General features: G+C 40.5%; 1 protein-coding gene across 2 annotated transcripts in view; it reads right to left on the bottom strand.

Moving 5' to 3' along the window:
- Positions 1-21,281, bottom strand: part of MED13L (mediator complex subunit 13L) — a 138,281-nt gene that overhangs the window by 28,998 nt on the left and 88,002 nt on the right. The window contains exons 8-17 of one of the 2 annotated variants that reach the window (XM_083145597.1): positions 17,891-18,056; positions 17,663-17,761; positions 15,648-16,361; positions 12,427-12,649; positions 7,959-8,061; positions 7,490-7,599; positions 7,241-7,340; positions 5,214-5,434; positions 2,815-3,020; positions 1,740-2,680 (exon numbers count right to left, since the gene is read on the bottom strand). In XM_083145597.1, coding sequence (XP_083001723.1) covers positions 1,740-2,680; positions 2,815-3,020; positions 5,214-5,434; positions 7,241-7,340; positions 7,490-7,599; positions 7,959-8,061; positions 12,427-12,649; positions 15,648-16,361; positions 17,663-17,761; positions 17,891-18,056 — 2,883 coding nt within the window. The remainder of the gene's footprint in view (positions 1-1,739; positions 2,681-2,814; positions 3,021-5,213; positions 5,435-7,240; positions 7,341-7,489; positions 7,600-7,958; positions 8,062-12,426; positions 12,650-15,647; positions 16,362-17,662; positions 17,762-17,890; positions 18,057-21,281) is intronic. The other variant, XM_083145602.1, reaches the window with a different exon arrangement.

The raw sequence follows: 21,281 nt of genomic DNA, 5'->3' as shown, positions 1-21,281 counted from the left end.
TATATATATATATATATATCATTTTTCAATAAGTTTGTTTTTATTTAGGTTATTGACATGTTTCAGTTGCCTAGGGAACAATACTGGACTGTCTATTTACTGCATGTGTTTCAAATGAGCTGAATTATTTAAACTTTGATGAAGGCAATAAATAGATACATTTTGCTTACAAATTACAACTGCTATAAGCAAATACATAAATTGATACACAGTTGCTGAGATCTTTGTCACTGTCACTTAAATAAACTGACATTTGTTGTCAATTACCAGTTCAGAGACAGTATGTACAAAGGTTAAACATTGCATCCATCTGGTTTGTATTCGCTGCGTTACGGTGCCTAGCAATATCCTAATAAACTCTTGTTGATAAAATTCTCTGGAATTACTGCAGTTGTGAATTACTGCAAGACTTCTGGTCCCAGCTGAAAGATGGCTGAGGTAATTCGATTGCAAACGAGGCCCAATGTCCTCAGTAAAACCTCCACACAAAGCTGTCAGAACTAAGCATACAAGTGTAATGACAGCCAGTCGGCTAAACGTGCATATGTAGAAAGCATGAACAAGGGGACCAAAGGCTGATTGCGGAGATTGATGTGGCAGAGTTGAAAGGTGAACTGTAGAGAGTAACAGCGATCGCCAATCAAGGCATTAGCAACAAGGGTGGCATAGTGGGCAGGAGAGTGGGAGGCAGTGCTCATGGCGGTGTGGAGCTGGGGGGGTTTGGGGGCGTTACAGTCATGGATACAGTGCGAGCAGCCACAGGTATAGGAGTTTGTCCAAGAATTGCCATATTTTTATAGCTGATACCAGTTTGCCTTTGTCTTTTAAATGACTGCCGCTTTCAAAATACAGCCTTCCTCTGAGAAACTACCACACCTCCGGCTTCTTGCATTTACCCTTATATCAAGTAAATCATTACACAGCAATACATACAGAGAACATATAGAAGAGTACATATAACTAAAAAATAAAAAAAACACAAAGGCAGTTTTGGAGTGGACTTCAATATTTAACATGACTCACTTCACATCCAGGTTTCTCCATGTGTCCTAAACCACCCTCATATGAGTGCTTCTGCTCAAATTTATCTTAAACCATTTTCCTGCTAGGGGTCTGGACCAAATTAGCACTAAAGTATTTGCATTTGTAAACTGCAATGGTTTGGCCAGGAATAGCTTTTTCCCTTTGTTACTTAAACATGATTCAAACCATGAAATCCTCCACCCTCCTGCCACCTACATCATATTAAGAAATCTCAACTTTTCTGGTCATAATAGCGTTTATATGTAAGCACAATGTGTGACTATCATCAAAAACACGATGGGATTCCGATATGACATCATTTACGTGATTGAGACATCTCCTAGTTCACTAACAATCTTCACCATAAAAATGTGCACCGCGAAATAGAATTTAGATCATTAACTGCAAACTCAAGCCTGCATGTACACATCATGTAGTCTAACAAACATTGTAGTGTCTAAAGCTGGACATACAGCTAAACATTCAAATCTGTTGGAACAAAAATCTGGTAATACCTTAATAACCAATAACCAATACCTTAATAACAGTTTTCCAACATTTGAAAGAAAATGGTCAACTGTCATTTGCTCTAATAAGTTAACAGATTTTTGTTCAAACTAGCCATATTGGACAACAAATCTTTAGGTTTATGGCCATCTTAAGAAACAAGTGTTTAGAGCTAATTAAGAGATCTAGTTAACCAATTAAATTCATACCATTGCTGTGTGGCCAAAGGTGGAAGGTAGCACTTCTGACCAAACTTTCATCAACTCGTCCCCCTGTCGGATTGTCCACATATTGCCTTCCCTGTTCCAGTGCATTCAAGCATTCAGGCCAAGCATCTGAACTCTCTACTTTCACTTTGTCATAGCTGAAGTTTGATGCTTCAAGATGGTTCTCTCCCTTGTTACTTGATAAGTCCCAGGTTCCTCCAACAGTTGTGAAAGGTCTAGTGCATTGACTCTGAAGAAGCAACAATAGACCTGGTGGAGGGGGTTCTTGGCTCCTACATGCTGCCTCTCTCATGTTTAATCTTCTTTCAACTGCCTGACCAATATAAGAAGATCTGCCAAAGATATCCATCTCATCCTCTATAAAGAGGCCAGAGTGGTAACCAAGTCGGCGGTTGACAATGGCACTGAAGCCACATGTGCAGCGGTACTGGTCTTCATTAGAGGAGTCTGGGATATAGATTCCAACATCAGATCCCTTGATGTTCAGATTACAGGCACATATGCAACAACTATCAAAGTTCCTGTCCTTGAAGATGTTGAGAACAGAGTCAGACAGAAGTAGGGTAACATATAAGCTGTGGGCCTCAGGAGCTGGGTGAGTGCTGGCTGGTTCAACAGAACTCAAAGGCCTTGTTGTGGATGGTGTAGAAGCTGGCGAACATAAGTCTGTGCTGTCGTACTTCACTGAGCCTTGGCCACTGGCTCCTCCAGCACCCTTTGGAGTTCTAGGAGTTCTTGGTGTGCGGGGAGTAGGAACAGAAAATCGGGGAGTAGCTGGGGAAGGCAAGACTCCACCAGTTCCACCATTGCTGGCTGGGGCCGTACTGCATGGGGCAAGTGGTGTGTTGGTCTGTGGAGTGTTTAGCTGCAGGTAATCTTGGTCTGTCAAACTCCCCTCACTTGGCACATTCCTAAAAAGAGGACTGGAAACATTAGAATGACAACTGGGGGAAACTCAGAAGGAAAAAAAGGACATGATCTCAACAAATACAGTACTAAAAGGTAAAACATAAGCAATTGGAAGCATTATGAAAACTCTTGCATCTAATATACTTACAAGTAGCCATCTCTGTTAAAAGAAGCAGCAGGTGGCAAAGGAAGGTGCTGTATCTTTGGGGGAGCAGCCCAGGAGGGACGATATATGCAGGCGTCTGGTATTTTTAAGGATAGCAGGCACTGGCTGGGCAAAGACTTAAGTGGTGCAAACATGGAGGTACCCAGAAAGGGTTGGTAGGAAGGGACTTTATACACATAGGAAAAATCCTGCAAAAAAAAAACAAGCAAAAAAGAAGTTTTGTAAATCTCCGAAATGTTTGTATCATAAAAACAAACACTTTAAGTACATTTGTCCAGAACAGGTCAAGTTAGCACTAGGCAATGTTATTTAACGGGAATATTTTTTAGAGGTTCCTGTAATTATAAACTTACTTAATACACGGCAAACTTGATACATATTTATAGTTATGGGGTTATTCAATGTTCCGATTCCATGGTAAAACTTTGAAAAAGTGTCAGTTCCCGCAAAGAATAGATGGTATTCGCATACCATCTATTCAATGTTATTTAGAAAAACAGAGAAGACATGGATCTTCGAATCCATGTCTATTTTCACAGAAACAGCCACTAATTAAAAAAACATAATGGCTGTTTCAACTAATGCAGATTTGACTTTTCAAAGACCCGCATTTGCAAATGCAAATCCCACCCAATTTCCTCATGAAAATGGGCGGGATTGAATAGTGAAAGCGAAAATAAGGAGAAATGTTTAATATCCCCCTGAGTATGTTTGTAACAGTTATTTGTTATGTTTTTTTTTCACTTTCTCAGAAATATATATATATATATATATATATATATATATATATATAATGAGAGCAAGGTCCGGCACTCGCAGCAGCTGCTGTATCAGTTGACTGTGGTGCCTTCAAAGTCTGAGAAGGGAGGTATGCAGATAAATGTACAGCGGCACTCAGACGGATTTTCAATCAAACAATCGAGCCCACACCAGGGGACAAAGATATGTTGCTGTACATTTATCTATCTATCTATATACATAACCTGCGCTCAATTTCGCCTCACAAATGTTCTATGGGGTTCAAATCAGGGCTTTGAACAGGCCACGCTAGTCGGGTGATGCGATTTGTCATATCACTCCATTGTAGCCCTCGAAACATGACACGTCGCATTGTCGTCCTGGAACACACAATCGTCGTTCCCATAGAAACACCACAACGTAGGTAACATGGAGTTATCCAGAATATCTTTGTAGGTCGCCGATGTCATGTTCCCATGCACCTGTACGAGTAGGTCCACACCATGCCAGCAGAAACAACCCTAGAACATGATGCCTTCACATCCAAATTTTACTGTTGGCACTACACATTCGGGTAACAGGCGTTCTCCAGGCAATCGCCATACCCACACTCTCCCATCTGATCAAAACATTGTGAAGCATGATTCATCGCTCCATAGGACTTGTTTCCATTGCTCCTCCGTCCAGTTTTTCCACTCCTTACACCAACAAAGTATCTGTCGTGTATTGATTTTTGGGATCAGAGGCTTGTGAGCCGCAGCTCGACCATGATAACCGAGTGCGTTTTCTGTCCGTCATTTTATCAGCAAATGAACTGCTACGACGCTTGCTTCCATATTTATACATGTAGGAAGAGTCCATATTCACTTTGTCAGGAGGATTCCATTATTTCAGGGTGTCCAATGACTTTCTTCCACATAGTGTATATGTATATGTGTGTGTGTATATATGTGTATATGTGTGTGTGTGTATATATATGTATATGTGTGTGTGTATATATGTATATGTATATATGTGTGTGTGTGTGTGTGTGTATATATATATATATATATATATATATATACACATACACACGTATATGTATATATATATATATATATATATATATATATATATATATAAAAAACAACATACAATACAATATATATACAATATCCGATACCTGTAGAGCGTGCAGCTGACAGAACAACTATAAATTGGTTTCTTTTTTTATCAGTATGTATTATTTATTACTACATATTACATTGTATATATTGATTCTTCTTCAAAAATGTCACCACTTCCAATGACCAGGAAAGATGGGAGACATGGGAAAGATACTTGAATATACAGTTTACGTATTTCTGGTGTATGCATTATCCTATATAATGCAATGCGAATGCTGTTCCTCACCTCTGTAAGGGGTTGTGCGCCAATGGTCAATAGATGGCGTCTAAAGTAGCAATTATGTTGTTCTGTTCAGGTGTGCACAGCCCCCCAGTATTGACATTACTCTTATGTTGTTGCATAATTTTGACAGGCTGGGAATTAGTGTGTAATGCATTCTTTTAAACTCTAAAGACTTACGAGACTTCCCTTTGGATAAAACATGCACTTTGAACAATACATAATTGCAATGCCACAAACCTGCAACAGATGCATACCTTGATTTCCTCAGGCTTGGGACTGCACATGCCTTCTTCAACTTCCATCTTAAACTCTACATGTTGCATGGAGGTCAAATTAACCATTGGACTCTCCATCATGCCAAGAGCAGTTACAGTATCTGAGCCTACACTATCCTTGTACATCATGATAGGAGAAAAGGCAGGATGTTGCTCCAGCGAAGGTGGTGTGGGAAACATCCTCTGCAGGTCAGCTGTTGCTACAGGAGATGTAGAAAAGATTATGATCAATTTCTGAAAATAAAGCAAAATATTTAAAAATGTGTTAAACCATAGAATCCAGGACAAGTTCCCGTATCTATGGGTTAACAGATTCACGGCACCCGCGATCAACCCCCTCTGGTTTAAAAGGAAACACACATTAACTGCAGCCTGCAGGCTGACTGTGGGATGTACAGTAGCGCACTATAATTGAATAGCATGGGAGACCAATTAACATGCAGTAATTAACCATGGGGAATTAAACTCGGCCTTAGAAAGTAATTCTTTATTTTAAGAATATATATTATTTAAATTTAATTTGAAGGAGGGATTAATAAACTGAACTACTAAATTATTGCTTAGCTTTAGCTGTATCCCTTAAAACTCATGGGGCCAAATTAAAATGCCATAGCACACGCGATCTCCCGCATAAAATTACGGGAGACCGTGGAACGTTATTCAAATAAAGATTTTTATGACTCTTATTGCGCCCATTCTGGTCAGGCATAGGTGCACAAAACAGCTAAACCCATCCAAACCAATGGGCGCGAGGACTAAAAGCATCATTTGCATGCCCAAACTGGTGACTCTTCACGACTTTTAGCTCGCCACCCCCAGGGTTAGTGATGTTTGCTCACCCGTCGGCAGAAATATTTGAATACCGCCAGTGGATGCACACAGGTGCCGGGACGGGCTGCAAACATTTCTATACCCTTTACCACCTGGAAACAACTCTAGGGAATCAATAGTGGCTTGTGCCACTGATAGACGGGCTGGTGGAAGCTACTCACAGGGTCCCAGGGGTAGATGGGAAGTGTGGTTGGACCGGGTTCCCATTCATTGGGCCCAGACCAGGTCTTATAGGTTTCTTGGCCCAAGAAGCTGCTTCAATCAGCTAGCACCTGGCTGCTGGGTTTAAAGCAGAGTCTTCCTCATTAGTCAGGGCTCCTGATGGCAGTTAGTGCACAGGTGATAAGTCTGCAAAGGAAAGTGGGATCCAGAAGACTGGGGCTCTAGTGTCAGGATGCCGGGACCTGAAGGGTTCCTTATTAAGTGACAGGCAGTGAGGCAGGGCCTACCCTCTCTGGTTGTTTATATGAAAGACAGCAATCTTTGTTTATGTGTATCTTTGTATATGAGCCACCTGAATAAAAGGTATTTCTTTTTTTTGCACAAGCCTGAGTTGGTCGCTGGTGGAATTTTTGTAGGAGAGCGCACTCTAGCAAGACTCCTGTTACAACGTGCATATGCAATACGGGTTACTTAGTGTTAAAAGCGATATATTTGTACACATACACCGGTATGCAGATGTGACACTTGGGCATCCATACACAGAGAGAAAAAAAGGAATGTGCGGTGCATCAAAAGCACACTATATAAATGGTGTTATAAATCCTACAGATAATCTGCTGGCACACATCCGCGTCTTGTGATATATGGACATAAATATGCAGTTTTAGATGACTTTTTCCTAGAAGTGTTTTAAATGTCTATACTTTTACATACAGAAAGTTTAGCCTCAGGTTTTACTTAAACAGATGCGAAGGTGGGTGATTCTTGGGGACCATGTGTATGTTAATCTCTGAATGATGGTGTAGATTATAAATAGGCCTGCTTTTATCACCTCGTGATATACACAAGCTTCGGCGTTGGCTAGATTGCAAAGGCAAAAATATGAAGTTTTAATTCCAAACATGTAGTGGTGGGTGTCAATACCTCCCCACAATGACCATAACATTTATTCAAGTAAAAACTTTTTATGAAGTGACAAACAAATATATAAAGTGAAGTTAGAGAACACTCACTTGGTAGATATGGAACAGTCGTCCTTCCATCTTTACCCATGTGACGATCTTCTGGCCCTCCTAAGGACACCTTCATGGCTCGAGTACCTGGTGAACCAGCCTTAAAAAAAATATCAAATAAAAATCATCATCATTACAATATGGCTAATCTCAAAAATATACAAATGTTTAAACAGTAAGGTTTGTGGGACTTCTAAACATAGTATTCCTGTTAACTGTACTCTTTTTTGACAAAAGTTTAAAACCCACCAGATCCTCATCTTCAGAATTATCAAATATGTTGTCCAGATCATGAAGAGAGGGAGCCAGGTCAGTGACCTGTGTGAGGCTAGCTGCCACCATGCGTTCCTGTCGTGGGTCTGTAAGTTAATAAAGCAAAACATTATCGTATTCCATTTCTTTGGAATTGCAATTCCCCGATACACGTTTCTATGAATAAACTTCCAATGTACTTCACACCGGGATGCTAACAATAGCAAGCATATTAAACATTGTTATTTTAATTTATTTTGGTTACCAATAAATATGAAGTTTTAGATCAACAGCATTTTCCAGTATCTACAGACATGAAAAATTAATCAAATTCTTCCAATGTCATATGTTATTCCGTTACTATATTATTCCAAGAAATGGATCCTCATTAATTCATTCTAGTTTAAACTGTGTACAGAAACACACAAGCTATGAACACATACAATCTAAGTTTTTAGGCATCTACCTGACTTCGATGTGGGACTGAAGATGGACATGGCGTCTTTCCCATCAGGCACTGATGCAGGGTGTTCTGTCGGTGATGCATCTTTGTCAAATTCCTCATCAACCTTTAAAGATATAAAAAAAAGCACACTCTATTTACATGATATTATTGGGCAGTGCTGCCTAACCAAGTGTAGCCTCGGATTATTTGAATGCTGTTATTTCCTGGTAAGAAAAATCACATTACAGTACAATAGTGTCGTAAAAAAATTAGCAAATACAATTTAGGTAACAGGATGCAATAGAACATTTTAAGACCTAACATCTTTAAAATGAGAGCAAAATGTAGAGATTATCTGAAATAAGATAACATAAATGCTGCATCGTGCAATATCTGCTTGGATGTAATATAATCTGTCCCTTAAATTGTGTTGTCTGATGTGTGGCATAGTGTTCATAACTACAGCACAAGTAAATGACTAATTTGGTTATTTATAAGTAGCGGACTGCACAGATCCAGCACTGTTGCACTGTCTTCTTAGTACTCCGTGACCGGTATTCCACTATACCTGATCAAACATCAGGGCTCAGAAGGCGACATAGAAGGGGAACTGGCTCCAACAAACAAAAAGAACGGTAGTGTGTATCTACAAGGGTATGCCAGATGAGCCAAGTGGTTCTTATCTGCCATCACATTCTATGTTTCTAAGTAACTTTAAGATTTCCTTTCACTAGAACTAAAGTGCTGAAGCAAAATCATGTAGAACATCCTCAGACCATTAAATCTCTCTTCCAAACTGTTCAATTGGCAGCTTGCATTTGGGCAGAGTTCTCTTGGCATCAAATAAACTCAGATTGGTTTGTCAGACTACCATATGGCAAAAGCATGATTTGTCATCCTAGAGAAAACATTTCAACAGCTCAAGGCTCCAGGACATTGAGATGTATTCCAGTACAGCCAGTGTTTAGCATTGTGCGTCGTGATTAGCTACTTGGTGTGTTGCTGTTCATTTATGGAAACTAAATCTGAGAAGTTCACAAGGCCCAAATGATGCTATGATGGTCCACAGGCATTATGGATCCTGATAGTGCTGTATCCAAGGATAGAAGATGTGACAAGACATGGCTGAGCTATTGCTTCTAGGCATTTCAACTTCACACAGCACTATAAGATAAGGGCAGCTCTACCTAGGCAGATATTTGTCTATGACAAAAAAGTGTGCCACTTTCCCATGCATACATTTCAGTCTTAATGATCATCAGATAGCATTATAGCATTATCCGAGGTAGTTGGGGTACAATATACTTTTCTTTGTCCATCCATCCATCCATTTATTTTTTTTAAAGCTATGTTGTGTTCTAATTGGGATGCAGGACATCCAGGCGGTCAGAATGCCGGCATTCAATACAGACAGCTGGCATCCCAATCAGTAAGTATGTGGGGTTAGCTTGCAGCCGTGGAAGGGGGAGGGGGGTTTAGGCACTAGTGGGAGGATTATGGATTAAGGTGCGGAGAGCGGAAGGTTAGGCTGCAGGGTGGATAGGGTTAGGATGCAAGTGCATCAGGATGCCAGTGCCTGTGTTATCACAGCTGGCATCCTGACCACCAGCCTTTTGTATGTATTCATTTTACACAAGTCTTTTATTTAGAGCATAGGTCTTCTTAGCAGGATATGAGATGCTTTTTAGTATGTTTCTAATTAGCCTTATGTTAAGTTTGGTTACAATTTCAAACATGCAAAGCTGCCAACTGGTTTATCTGTATTTATGGTTAAGTACTGATCTTTAGCTTATAGAAAACCTATTATACAAATGTATAAGTTTGAGAGAATTAGCCTACTCTATCAACTTTTACCAATAGATTTCAGCCCCTGAAACGAAGTTCGAAATCAATAGAAAAAAATTGACCTTTAATAAATAAACACCTTGAAATCAAGTTTCTCATCAACTAGGATTTTTGAACACACCATGGGAGTCATGAAAATCACCAATGCTTATCAAACTATGGGTGGCATGCATGATCATTAACAAGGGATTCAGAACCCCAGAAAAGAGGTTTCTGTACCACAGCAGATAATATACTGCATGTATATACCCAGGACAAAAGGATTGGGTGTACAGCGCTAGGTTTATACTGAAAGAATATACACTACCACAAAAGATTTTTGTACATTTAATGATATAAATTACAATTTCATGAGAATTCTCATATTACAATAAAAGTAATGAAAGTTAAAAACAATTTTTGTGAACAAGAATATATTGATGTATGCTCCACATAAAATATTGCACCAGCAAATGATAGATACCAGTAATACTGGAAGTAATTGGGGGTCTCCTTGCTATTTATGCTGCATAGATTGTCCAATCCGGATAATTTCCCAGTAGGTCCAGGCAAATTCAGAGCCAGTTCATATGAGGCAGTCCTTTTGGTATAAAATACCTGGCATGATACTGCTTGTAGCTGCTGAACAATGGGGGAAGGGGGTACTGGATGTAAACAGATGACTGGTCCGGAATAAAGTGCAAATTTGAAGTGCAGTCTGATGTGCAAAGGAGCAAGTTGGGGTGCGGTGGAGATGGTGCTCAAGCTGAGCACCATCTCCACCACACCCCAACTTGCTCCTTTGCACATCAGACTGCACTTCAAATTTGCACTTTATTCCGGACCAGTCATCTGTTTACATCCAGTACCCCCTTCCCCCATTGTTCAGCAGCTACAAGCAGTATCATGCCAGGTATTTTATACCAAAAGGACTGCCTCATATGAACTGGCTCTGAATTTGCCTGGACCTACTGGGAAATTATCCGGATTGGACAATCTATGCAGCATAAATAGCAAGGAGACCCCCAATTACTTCCAGTATTACTGGTATCTATCATTTGCTGGTGCAATATTTTATGTGGAGCATACATCAATATATTCTTGTTCACAAAAATTGTTTTTAACTTTCATTACTTTTATTGTAATATGAGAATTCTCATGAAATTGTAATTTATATCATTAAATGTACAAAAATCTTTTGTGGTAGTGTATATTCTTTCAGTATAAACCTAGCGCTGTACACCCAATCCTTTTTTCCTACTACATGTTATTGGGAGATTTACACACTCCCTGTACAGCAGCTTTGGCCCTGCCTGGGGTTCCTCTCCTATTTGATATACCCAGGACAACACTAGATTTCTCCCTGGAATGCCATAGGGAAACTCATGTTAACAATTACTTTCAGTACCTTCAGATACTACTGTTGATTATTTTGAGTTTAAGGGGATGGATTCAACTGGTTGTGAGGTTTAGGTAAAAAAGCTTGCGTACCTGGTGTCCAATGTTGTACTATATATTATGTATTAACAGTTTCTTATATAGTGTAGCAAATCCCGTGCTTTACAATTGGAAACGTGATAAAACAAACTGGGTAGTTACAGACAAAATGGCAGGAAGGCCCTGCTTGCAAGCTTACAAACAGGCATTGATACACAAGGATAGGTGCTCCCTATTATATATTGTTCCACCAGATTGCAAAGTTTCTTGAAGCACTGTATCATACAGCCTACTAACAGTGAGAAAATAAGTGAGGATATGTTTGGACTGTAAAATGGGGATGTAATTAAGTGGTGGTATTCAGCCGATTCGCTTCGGTTCTGCAGAACCAACACCTAATGTACTATCGGTTTTGCCAAACTGTTAATGATCGGTGTCAGAGACAGTCCCAGAGTGAACTGTGCGGCTGCAGGAGAGCTATGCAATGGGAAGCATTTCCGTCTTTCTGGTGTCGCCAGGAGGCCGCCATTGTGGCAGAGTCCCATTGCGTGGCTCTCCTGCAGCCACGCAAACCGGAAGATCTTCCATCTTCGTGGTGTCACCAGGCGGCCGTATAACGTATGGCAGCAGGCAGCGGTCGCCACGTTCTGGGAGAGGAGAGTGCAGAGCGGCCATGGTTGAAGAGAGAAGGCTGCAGTGGGTGCCTGTCACTTTCTGGGAGCTGCCGTGGGATAGGAGGACTCAGAGAGCTGAGACTGAGCTTGGCTTTTTTTTTTTTTTATATATATATAAAGTTTGAAAAGCAGTAACTAGCATAACATATACATATTGTTTCTCAGATTGATGATGTAGATATAGATTTGTTCATATTTGATCATTTTTTTAAAGCCCACTGAAAGACAATGCATCAAATATTTTTGGTACTTCTGTAGTTTCACGGCGCCAGTACGGCGCCGTGCGTCTGAGTCCCCTTGCGGGGCTCGCTTCGCTCGCCCACGCTATTTAAAATCAACTCCATGCCAACATGGATAGTGGGGGTATGAACTATCCATGTTGGTATGGAGTTAAGTTACTTTTTTTTGACATATTTCGTGGCGAGCGTAGAACCCGGAAGTAGCGCGGCGCCATGCTGGCGCCGTGAAACTACAGAAGTACCATCTTTTTTTTTCAATGTATTTTAGAAATTCAATCGCAGTCACACGATACGAACCGCAAAAGGGATAAATACCTTTTGTTTCAGAGAAAGTTCCTGTTCTGCTACCATCTTACATTTCTTGCTTGTGGTAGTGAAACTGTACTTGATATCACCATCCTCAAAAGTGTAAGGATCTGTGGAGTCACCATAACCTTCACATGGATGCAAGGGAAGCTGGTCCACATATTTTAAGTCAGATAAAACCGGTCGCTTCTCATCCAAGATTTTAAAGCGTTTATTGGGCTGAGATAGAAGCCTAAATGGGCAAACACCAAAAAATATCACATATTAAGATTATCCACAGGTACACAACCTGCTGCAACCATTACAAAATGTGCTTAGCTGCCTGGCACAGACCAGGCACTTTCTTATAAAAACAAAAGGGCTTTTTAATCATTAAATAATCCTATAATGTGAAACATAATGAATACAGAGGTTATGTTTACTATACTTAAATATGTAAGATATACAGGACAAATATATTGAAAATTTAGAATCCAACATTGGAGGTTTAGGAATTCAAGTGTTGTTAATTTGGAGCTTCCATACTATCTCCATACTATTTGTACACACTTTGTATTGATTAGATTTAACAGACATTAATTAGTATAATATAACTGACACAGTTTTACTTGGAATGTGTTCTTTCTAATCAATACAAATTTGTACATTAAAAATATAATCAGTTATTTGAACTCATTATAAAGCTATGCAAGAATTAATTACACAGATAGCAGTAGATTAACAAGTTTTTAGTCTTCACTTTTGAGTAATACATTTTTATCAAATATTATTAGTTGTTTCTGAAGACAAAACCTGTTTTTGGTGCAGCCATAACACTGATGAAGTCACTATAACAACAAAACAAATTGCACAGTAAAAGGAAATTAAATGACAACAAACATATGCATTACCACCGGGGAACATACACCCCATGAGGTATCCCCGCAGACTTAATGGATACCAATAGCTGCAGTGAACATTCAGTACAAATTGGTGCATATAGAAAGATTAGGAGTGGGTACTTGTGTACAATCACAGCATGCGATTTTTAACAGAAATGCATCCAAATGCATTGAAATTAGTATCAAACATGTTCAATGGCCCCCAAATGTCATTTTTGAGGCTGTACCACCCCCACTATCTACGCGAACCTGAAGCGTGGCGAGCCCGCGAGGGGCGGCGGTACGCGTCCTACGACCTTTTCATACCCCCACTTATCCACGTCGGCGTGGAGTTGAGAGTTGGCTGCGCTCGCCACACTTTCTATTCTCAACTCCACGCTGACGTGGATAGTGGGGGTATGAAAAGGTCGTAGGACGCGTCCCGCCATTGAACATGTTTGATACTAATTTCAATGCATTTGGATGCATTTCTGTTAAAAATCACATGTGATCGCATGCGATTAAAAAAAAAAAAATGCTTAAAAACTGCAAAAATCGCATCCCATCGCATGCCACTACATATGGCATGCGATGGCATGCGATGGGAGCCGTGAAAGTACACAAGTACAGGTTGAGTATCCCGTATCCGAGTATCCGTTATCCGAATTATTATGAAAACCATACATTCCAGAAAGTGAATAAAAAATATTTTTTTTGCTAATAACTCACTGGGGACATCTGTAACAGCCCTACTGAGGACATGATATGTAACTGGCACTATATATGTGCAAGAAAATGATTGCTTGGCCTTCAAATTCAATATCTAAGATATTACACAAACTTTGTTTCATGTTTTGAAACCTTGTTTTGTGAACAAATAAAATATATTTGTGTGTATTTTATGTGGTAATAAAATATATTTGTGTGTATTTTATGTGTTTATACAGCATACATGCAAGATACTTTAAAATACATAATTGAAATATTAAAATATTCCGAAATACGGAATAATCCGTTATCCAAAATTCTCCTGGTCCCGAGCATTTTGGATACGGGATACTCAACCTGTACCTAGGATTGTAAAAGCCATATTATTAAAAAGTGATTATATTACATTATGTATGGACTTTTGTTTTGTTGGTCAGGTGCCTTTGGTATAAGAGCATAAAAGAGTGAGAATCACACATTTAGATCACAGCAAAGAACTCGGGAGTCATTACATCTGGCCTGGGAGTTGTGGTTCACAGAAGGCCTCGATTTTAAGTTATTAATACAAAATAATTTTAAATAGTTAATTAAATTAATGGCTAGTGAATGTTTAAATACCACAGGGTACTGGATAACATGTCTAGAGAATCATGTTTTGTAGTAGCTTATAGAAATAGCACTTGTGTAGTCACTAATAAAAGGGGGCACAGTTATTTACATCAGGCAGCTCATTTCCGGTTTGGCACAGTTTTAAAAAAAAACTGTACTGGGAAGAAGGTAATACGCAACAGACACTGCTTTACCGTGTGGTTTACAGTCCGCTACAATGCAATATGCGGGATGGTTTCTGTCAATACTGTACCTTTCGGAATGATATTTATGCTTGCTACTCATAACTACAAACCTCAATAGCATGACTTTCCAATATTTGCATATAACTACTAAATACAATAGAGTTGATTAACATGGGACTTCTGTCCACATTCATGGATACGGTAGTATCCATGTGAGAGGTGAGAAATCTAATATATTCCATATAGTTTCATTTATATACTGAGAGGGTCATAGCATAGGTCACAGGTTCGCAAGACCCCACAGAGTTCAGGTTTTCCAGTCAGATGTACATTTTTAAAATGTAACAGTTGGAGATACACACTGCTACTGCCAGGTGACCTGGAAAACATGACCTGTGTGGTGACCTGGGGACCGAGTTTTAGAACCCTTGCTCTAGGTCAGGGGTAGCCAACTCCAGTCCTCAAGAGCCACCTACAGTTAACGTTTTCCATGTCTCCTCACAGAATCACAGGTGACGTAATTAGCTCCACCTGCGGATCTTTTAAAATGTGTCAGTCAGTAATGAGTGCACCTGTGTACCTGCGAGGTGAGCTGGAAAATGTGAACTGATGGTAGCACTGGAGTTGGCTACCCCCGCTCTAGGTGGTAAGGCTGTGTTCATACCCTGAACTTTGGAGGCAACATAGTTGTATCTACATCAGCAGCAATACCTTTAGAGCACTAAGGGGCAAGATGTACCACTTTCTTTGAGTGTCCTAGCTCTTACAGCTTGTCCTCCCTTCAGTTTTTAATCCCCCCTAGCCTGCAATTCATTTCAGCATGAAAATGTGTGGTTCTATGCTTGTTCAAGAAAACATCAAACCTTACCTTTTAAGAGCAGTGCTCTCAGATCCCACATCTTGATTGGTCTCATACCACTCTTTCTGAATTTCTGGTGGACAAAAGTCTTGGTCACATCCAGCTGGGAGCCTATATCCATGCCAGCTGTCCCCTGTTTGACAGCTCTGGGGAAGCCCAGCACAGTATAAACTCGTTTCACTCAATTCCGTCATCATAGGTAAGCCAAGGCTGGCCACCATTATCGTCCTGTCATCAAGTGGTTGCATTTCTAATCCATTAGGATAAAGACTTGAGACAGCCACCTCTTGATCAGGAATTTCAACTTCTTGTTGTGGTGGCTGTGGACTAAGCGTAGGAGGCATAGGAGAAGAAGGTGAATGTGGGGAGTCTGCAGTAGGTAGTGGTAAAAGTTGATCTAGTTCCCCTGTAGGTGGTATGCTTGAGAATTGCCTGTTTGCTGTTGGTCCTGTAGCAGGCTCGGTTCCTTGGCGTTGCTGCGTGGTGTTTTCCTGCGTCAAGCACTGCTCACTTTGGGTGGGTGAAGGGCGGAGGTGGAATAGTGTAGTGGCCTTTTTTTGCAACTTTTCTGCCTTCTCTTGGCGATCATTAAGTTTGTGCTTGGAAGATGCAGAAGGTGGAAGGGAACAGTTGCTGGAAGAAGTGTTTCCTCCCGCGCATACCTGGGAAACCAAGGGAGGGCGAGTTGCACTCTGTGTACCACGCTGCTTGGACAATTTGTGTCTACGGAAGAAAAGGAGCAAGATAGAGAATAAACAAAAGCCACAAACATATCTGAGAAATAGTTCCTTAGTAATCATTAAGGTTTATATCTTGTCATGTACACGGTGACATGTGAAATGAGGCTGATCATGTAAATGTGGGTAATTAACTTACCATTTTTATTTTATTCACTTGTCTTATTAAAGACTATTAATCAAAATCTGTTCAATTTATGGTTAAATGCAGCTTTCAGCTTAATATAGATTTATGCGCATTACACTTTTCTTATTGTTGGAATGATAGCTGTACTTACTATAACTTTTATAATACACTTTAATTAACGTTTTGGGTCATCTATACAACAAATACTCTGTGTTCTATTCAGCTTGGTTAGTCTAAACTAGTATTATTACCAAGCAAAACAACAAGCTCCTAGTATCAAAATGCAATTTCAAATTCTAAACCCCAAACAATAACGGTAACATTCATTCTGCAACATTAAATATAAATGTTGGGATGTGCATCAATGCATTGTGCACAAACTGTCACACGAAAAGTGGTTCAGTATATAATGCATCAGAGACAATACTTTGGAATTCAGCAAACTGCCATTTCTCCCTGGCATCATATTGTACCCATCTATACCATTATCACTAAATTGGGGGCAGCTACTACACTGAGATACTCTGATAAAATTGCTCTTTATGAAAACATAGAAGAGAGGAGGAAGACCGGGGGTTGTTTTAGACAATGAGGCATGATCACACATTAAAAAAAGGAGACCTGATGGAATTCAGAAGTCCTAAAATTGCACAAAAGTACATGGTCACTTCCAATCAATGTTGGAAAACTGCAGCATGGTCAGCACATATTATATTGGGCGTGCCCTACAGATGTAACAGGTTGGGAATATTACTTTGGTGCTTCTTTAGCAAATACCTACTGCTTGCATACCCTAGCTCTGAAACCTACCCATAATTACTTACAGACAGTAACAGAAAACTCCCTCCGTTCTCCCATTTGTATCAAAGTGCTGCTTCCTAAATACCATCACATCTGGGAGCTAGTTTCTTTTTAACAACCACCAGTTTTTATGTGTTAGGATTTGCCTTCCATTCCTCTTTCAAAGTTCCCGTTTCACAACTTTTCCCAGTACCACCTTACTTGGGAAAAAAACACACACAAAAAAAAGGACTGCAATATGTTCTTTGATTTTCATGCATCTACCTTATAAAGTCTGTAATTAACCAAGACACCTATAACCTCCACATAGTGTATAAGGTTCAGTAAATACTGTGAGCCTAAAGATCGAGGGTTTTCACCTGGAGCACGAACAGCTGACTCTCTGGGAGGGAACCACAAAGTCCCAAGGCGTTCTGGTCACTGGCGTTTCCTCTTCTTGCTGGTTAGAGGCAGCTAACCTGTATATGATAAAATGAAAAATGGTTAAACAATCTAAAGAACTGCAATATGATCTTTGATTTCCATGCATCTATCTTAAAAAGTCTGTAATTGACCAACTTTGTTTTTCATTACTGAAACAGGCTTACTTTGATTGGCTTCTGCTTAAGATACACTCTCTCCAAGACCTTTGCGCCATTTGACTTCGCAATTTCAAATAAGTAGTACCTCCGCGCTTTGGACTGTGCCTGGAATGGCCGACACTGTCCCCTACCGTCTGGCTGTTGCCATTTGCTGACATAGATCTAATATCACCTGGAAGGGAAACAAAAAAACACTCTTTACCACATAACCTAAACATCTGAACTTCTTGAAAACGGTCAGCAGAGGGAGCTAAATAACTTGAGAAAATCATTTAGTTCTAACATTTTTGTAAATGGAAGTTATTTATGCAGTAGATATTAAGGTTAAACTCTTATGCCCTCTTGAAAGTTCCAAAGATCAGACAAAATCCTAAACAACTGTAAAATATATGGAATCTAATGGTGCATTAGACTTTTTTGTTTAGCAATATGCATAATAACGACATTGCAATGACATTTCTGTGTATATTGTCTAGTGTGTAGGCAATATTTTGATAATGATGCACGTTCCAGCTGGTCATCAGCTATGCCCTGGGATATTGATAATCTGAGGATATCGTCAACAACAACTATACTCCTGGATGTGGCCACTGACAATATCATTAGTAAAATCACTCCTACTCACCCGTTCTCACTGCTGCAAAAAAAAACAAAAAAAAAAACAGGTTTTTGTCAGGGCAGTCGGTAATTTCCCATGTCGTGTGACACCCGGGAATTTCACTCACACCCATTCACACTGAGGGTGAGAGTGAAATTCCCAGGTGTAATGCCCCATTAATTGCACACTGGTTTTTTGCAGGGTTATTCCTGGGAATTACAAAGGTGTCCACCAGTGTGAACAGGCACAACCCGGGTTTTTCACACAGGAAGTGAAAAAAACAAGCTGATTGGGGAATGAGATCAGGTGACATGTAAAGTCTATTTAATGCTGCAGAGAGCAGTTGAGACATGGTGCACTGGAGGGAGGAGGTGCTAGAGCTGCTAGCTGTGAGAGGGGAGGAGGAAATAAAGAAGCAAGTGACTGGCACTGCCAAGGATTCAACAGTTTACTACAATATATCAAATATACTGTCTGCCCGTGGCATCCATAAAACCCAGCAACAGGTTGTGAACAAACTTAAAGCACTTCATAAGAAGTACTCCAAGGTGCATGATCTCAAGCGAAGGAAGAATGGTGATGCCTATATTGACAATCAAAGCTGCTCTTTCAACAGCCAATAAAATCTGCTCTTCGATTCCTCACACTTGTTGGCAGGGCTGAGCCAGGAACCAGTGTGAATGGGTCAGACCCAGGAATTTCTCGGGTCCAAGGTGCAGTGTAAAGGGGGATCTGTGAGCTGAGATGATCTGTGCACCGGCAAAAACCCGGGATCAAAAACCTGGAATCAGTGTGTATGCACTATATCATTTGTCCAGGAGTTGAAGGGAAATCGCTGACAATGCATTGTTTGCAAAGTTGTTTAATGTGTACCCAGCTTTAATGGAACTTGTCATCACCACAAAAGTAATCACTGCCACACAATCCTCCTTTAAAAATCCAAATATGAATGACCTTTATTTTAAATTACTGCAATGTGGGCACTGTTAAAAACCTAGATGAGTCAAAGCAACATAAGATACAGTGCAGAAATGTTGCTAGGAATAATGGTGGCATTATTAGAACTCATTTATAGGTCAATGTGGTCCCATAAGAGTGGTTCATAGACAACACCTGACAGTGAAAACTGTCCATTTCAAACAGCACCGGTGGGATCCCACTATGTGTTGAGCGTTTGAGAATTAGAGATTGGTACCCCTGTGTGGATTCTGGGCTGCATTTTGAGAGCGCAGACTGCCAAACCAACATTTATTCTACTATTCTAAAATAGAAAAAAAATAGTAACAAGAAATGAATGGCTAAATAATTTTTCCTTTTTATACCTGCATGTGACATAGAATATGGGTCATCATACTCCACAAAGTGTCCCAAATGGCAGAACCCCCACTACCACCTTAAGATTTTGTGCACAATATAATAAAACTATATATTTATCACACCGCACTACAGACTCAAATCAGTATCTGCTGCAGCATTACCTTCAATTGAGTATACTTAGAATTAAAGGGCCCATTACTAAAACATGGAAACTGGTTTTGTCCTGAAGAATATTATCCATTCATGGGCCCTTATTCTGGTTGGTGCGGTCGAGCCGCATATGCGGCTCCGACCGCACCAGACGAATCCCCGCCCACGCTACGGATCGCCACGGCCGTCCGTACACGGACGGCTGGCGATCCGCACGAAAATGGTGGAGGCGTACGCCTCCACCATGGTGGGAGCTGCCCCCTGCATTCGATGGTCGACGACCATCGAAGGCAGGGCCGCACGCCGCGGCAGCTCCCGCAAGCTGAGACCACACGGACAATCGTCCGTGTGGTAGCTTGTATGGGGGCTGAAAGCTGACATCCGCCGACGTCAGCTTTCCGCCCCCATGAGTGGCGTCATGCCCTCATTACCATGCGTACGCCCCGCGTTTGCATGGGAACGCCCATGAAACGCGGGGCGTATACATAGGGAAATGAGGGACTGAAGCCCCTCACGCCCCTATACGCCCCCTTTGCGGCGTCTAATTTTTTTAAACGGAGATTTCCCCTGCACATGCGCAGAGTGACCTCTGCGCATGTGCAGAGAGAAAACATCGGCGGTACGGCCGCATGCGGGCCGTACCGCTTCAATCTGAATAAGGGCCATGATGTGGTAAAAAAAAAAAAATCTGAAAAATATATAAAATTAAATAGTGTTTACATGTCACCCTTAGGGCTAAATATGTGGTGGGGGCACAATTTGCTTTTGTTTGTCCAGATATTTTAAGACTGGAAGCTACAAACAGTGTTTTGTTAATTTTATCATAATTGAAATTGGTCCTGCAGCACCAACCCAACGCACTACTGCAAGTGTTCCGAGGCACTTCTGTGTGCCACGGCACACAGTTTGGGAACCACTGCTCTATTGGTGTGGTGAGGGGCATGATTAACACATATTTTAGCAAATCCGCCAAGTACAAATTTGCAAGGGAAACTGCATTAGCGTACATCTCTAAATAAAGCCCAAACTGCAGTCTTAAAATATTCAGGTGCAAAGCTCCTTCTGAAGAGGAGATGCTGAAGTAGTGGCGAGTGTAAGAAAAGTCACTTTGCACTGAGAATTACCAAGTGTGATTACTTCTTGGCTGAACAGTTGGTACAACACAGTTGGTGAATGAATCTTGTTGCTGTTGCAGGTCCTAACCTGCAACCGCCATGGTTTGTTCTGATTCATTAGCATATAAAATCCACTGATATACTGTACATGGTCATTGAAAACATTTCATCTGGGCCACCTGCCCTTTTAATGACTGCTCCTGATCACTTATTGACT

The sequence above is a fragment of the Crinia signifera genome, chromosome 1 (assembly GCF_055691185.1).
Source record: "Crinia signifera chromosome 1, ASM5569118v1, whole genome shotgun sequence".
NCBI classification, from domain to species: domain Eukaryota; kingdom Metazoa; phylum Chordata; class Amphibia; order Anura; family Myobatrachidae; genus Crinia; species Crinia signifera.
The sequence above is the reverse complement of the archived record's forward strand: the minus strand, read 5'-3'. Positions and strand labels throughout refer to the sequence as shown.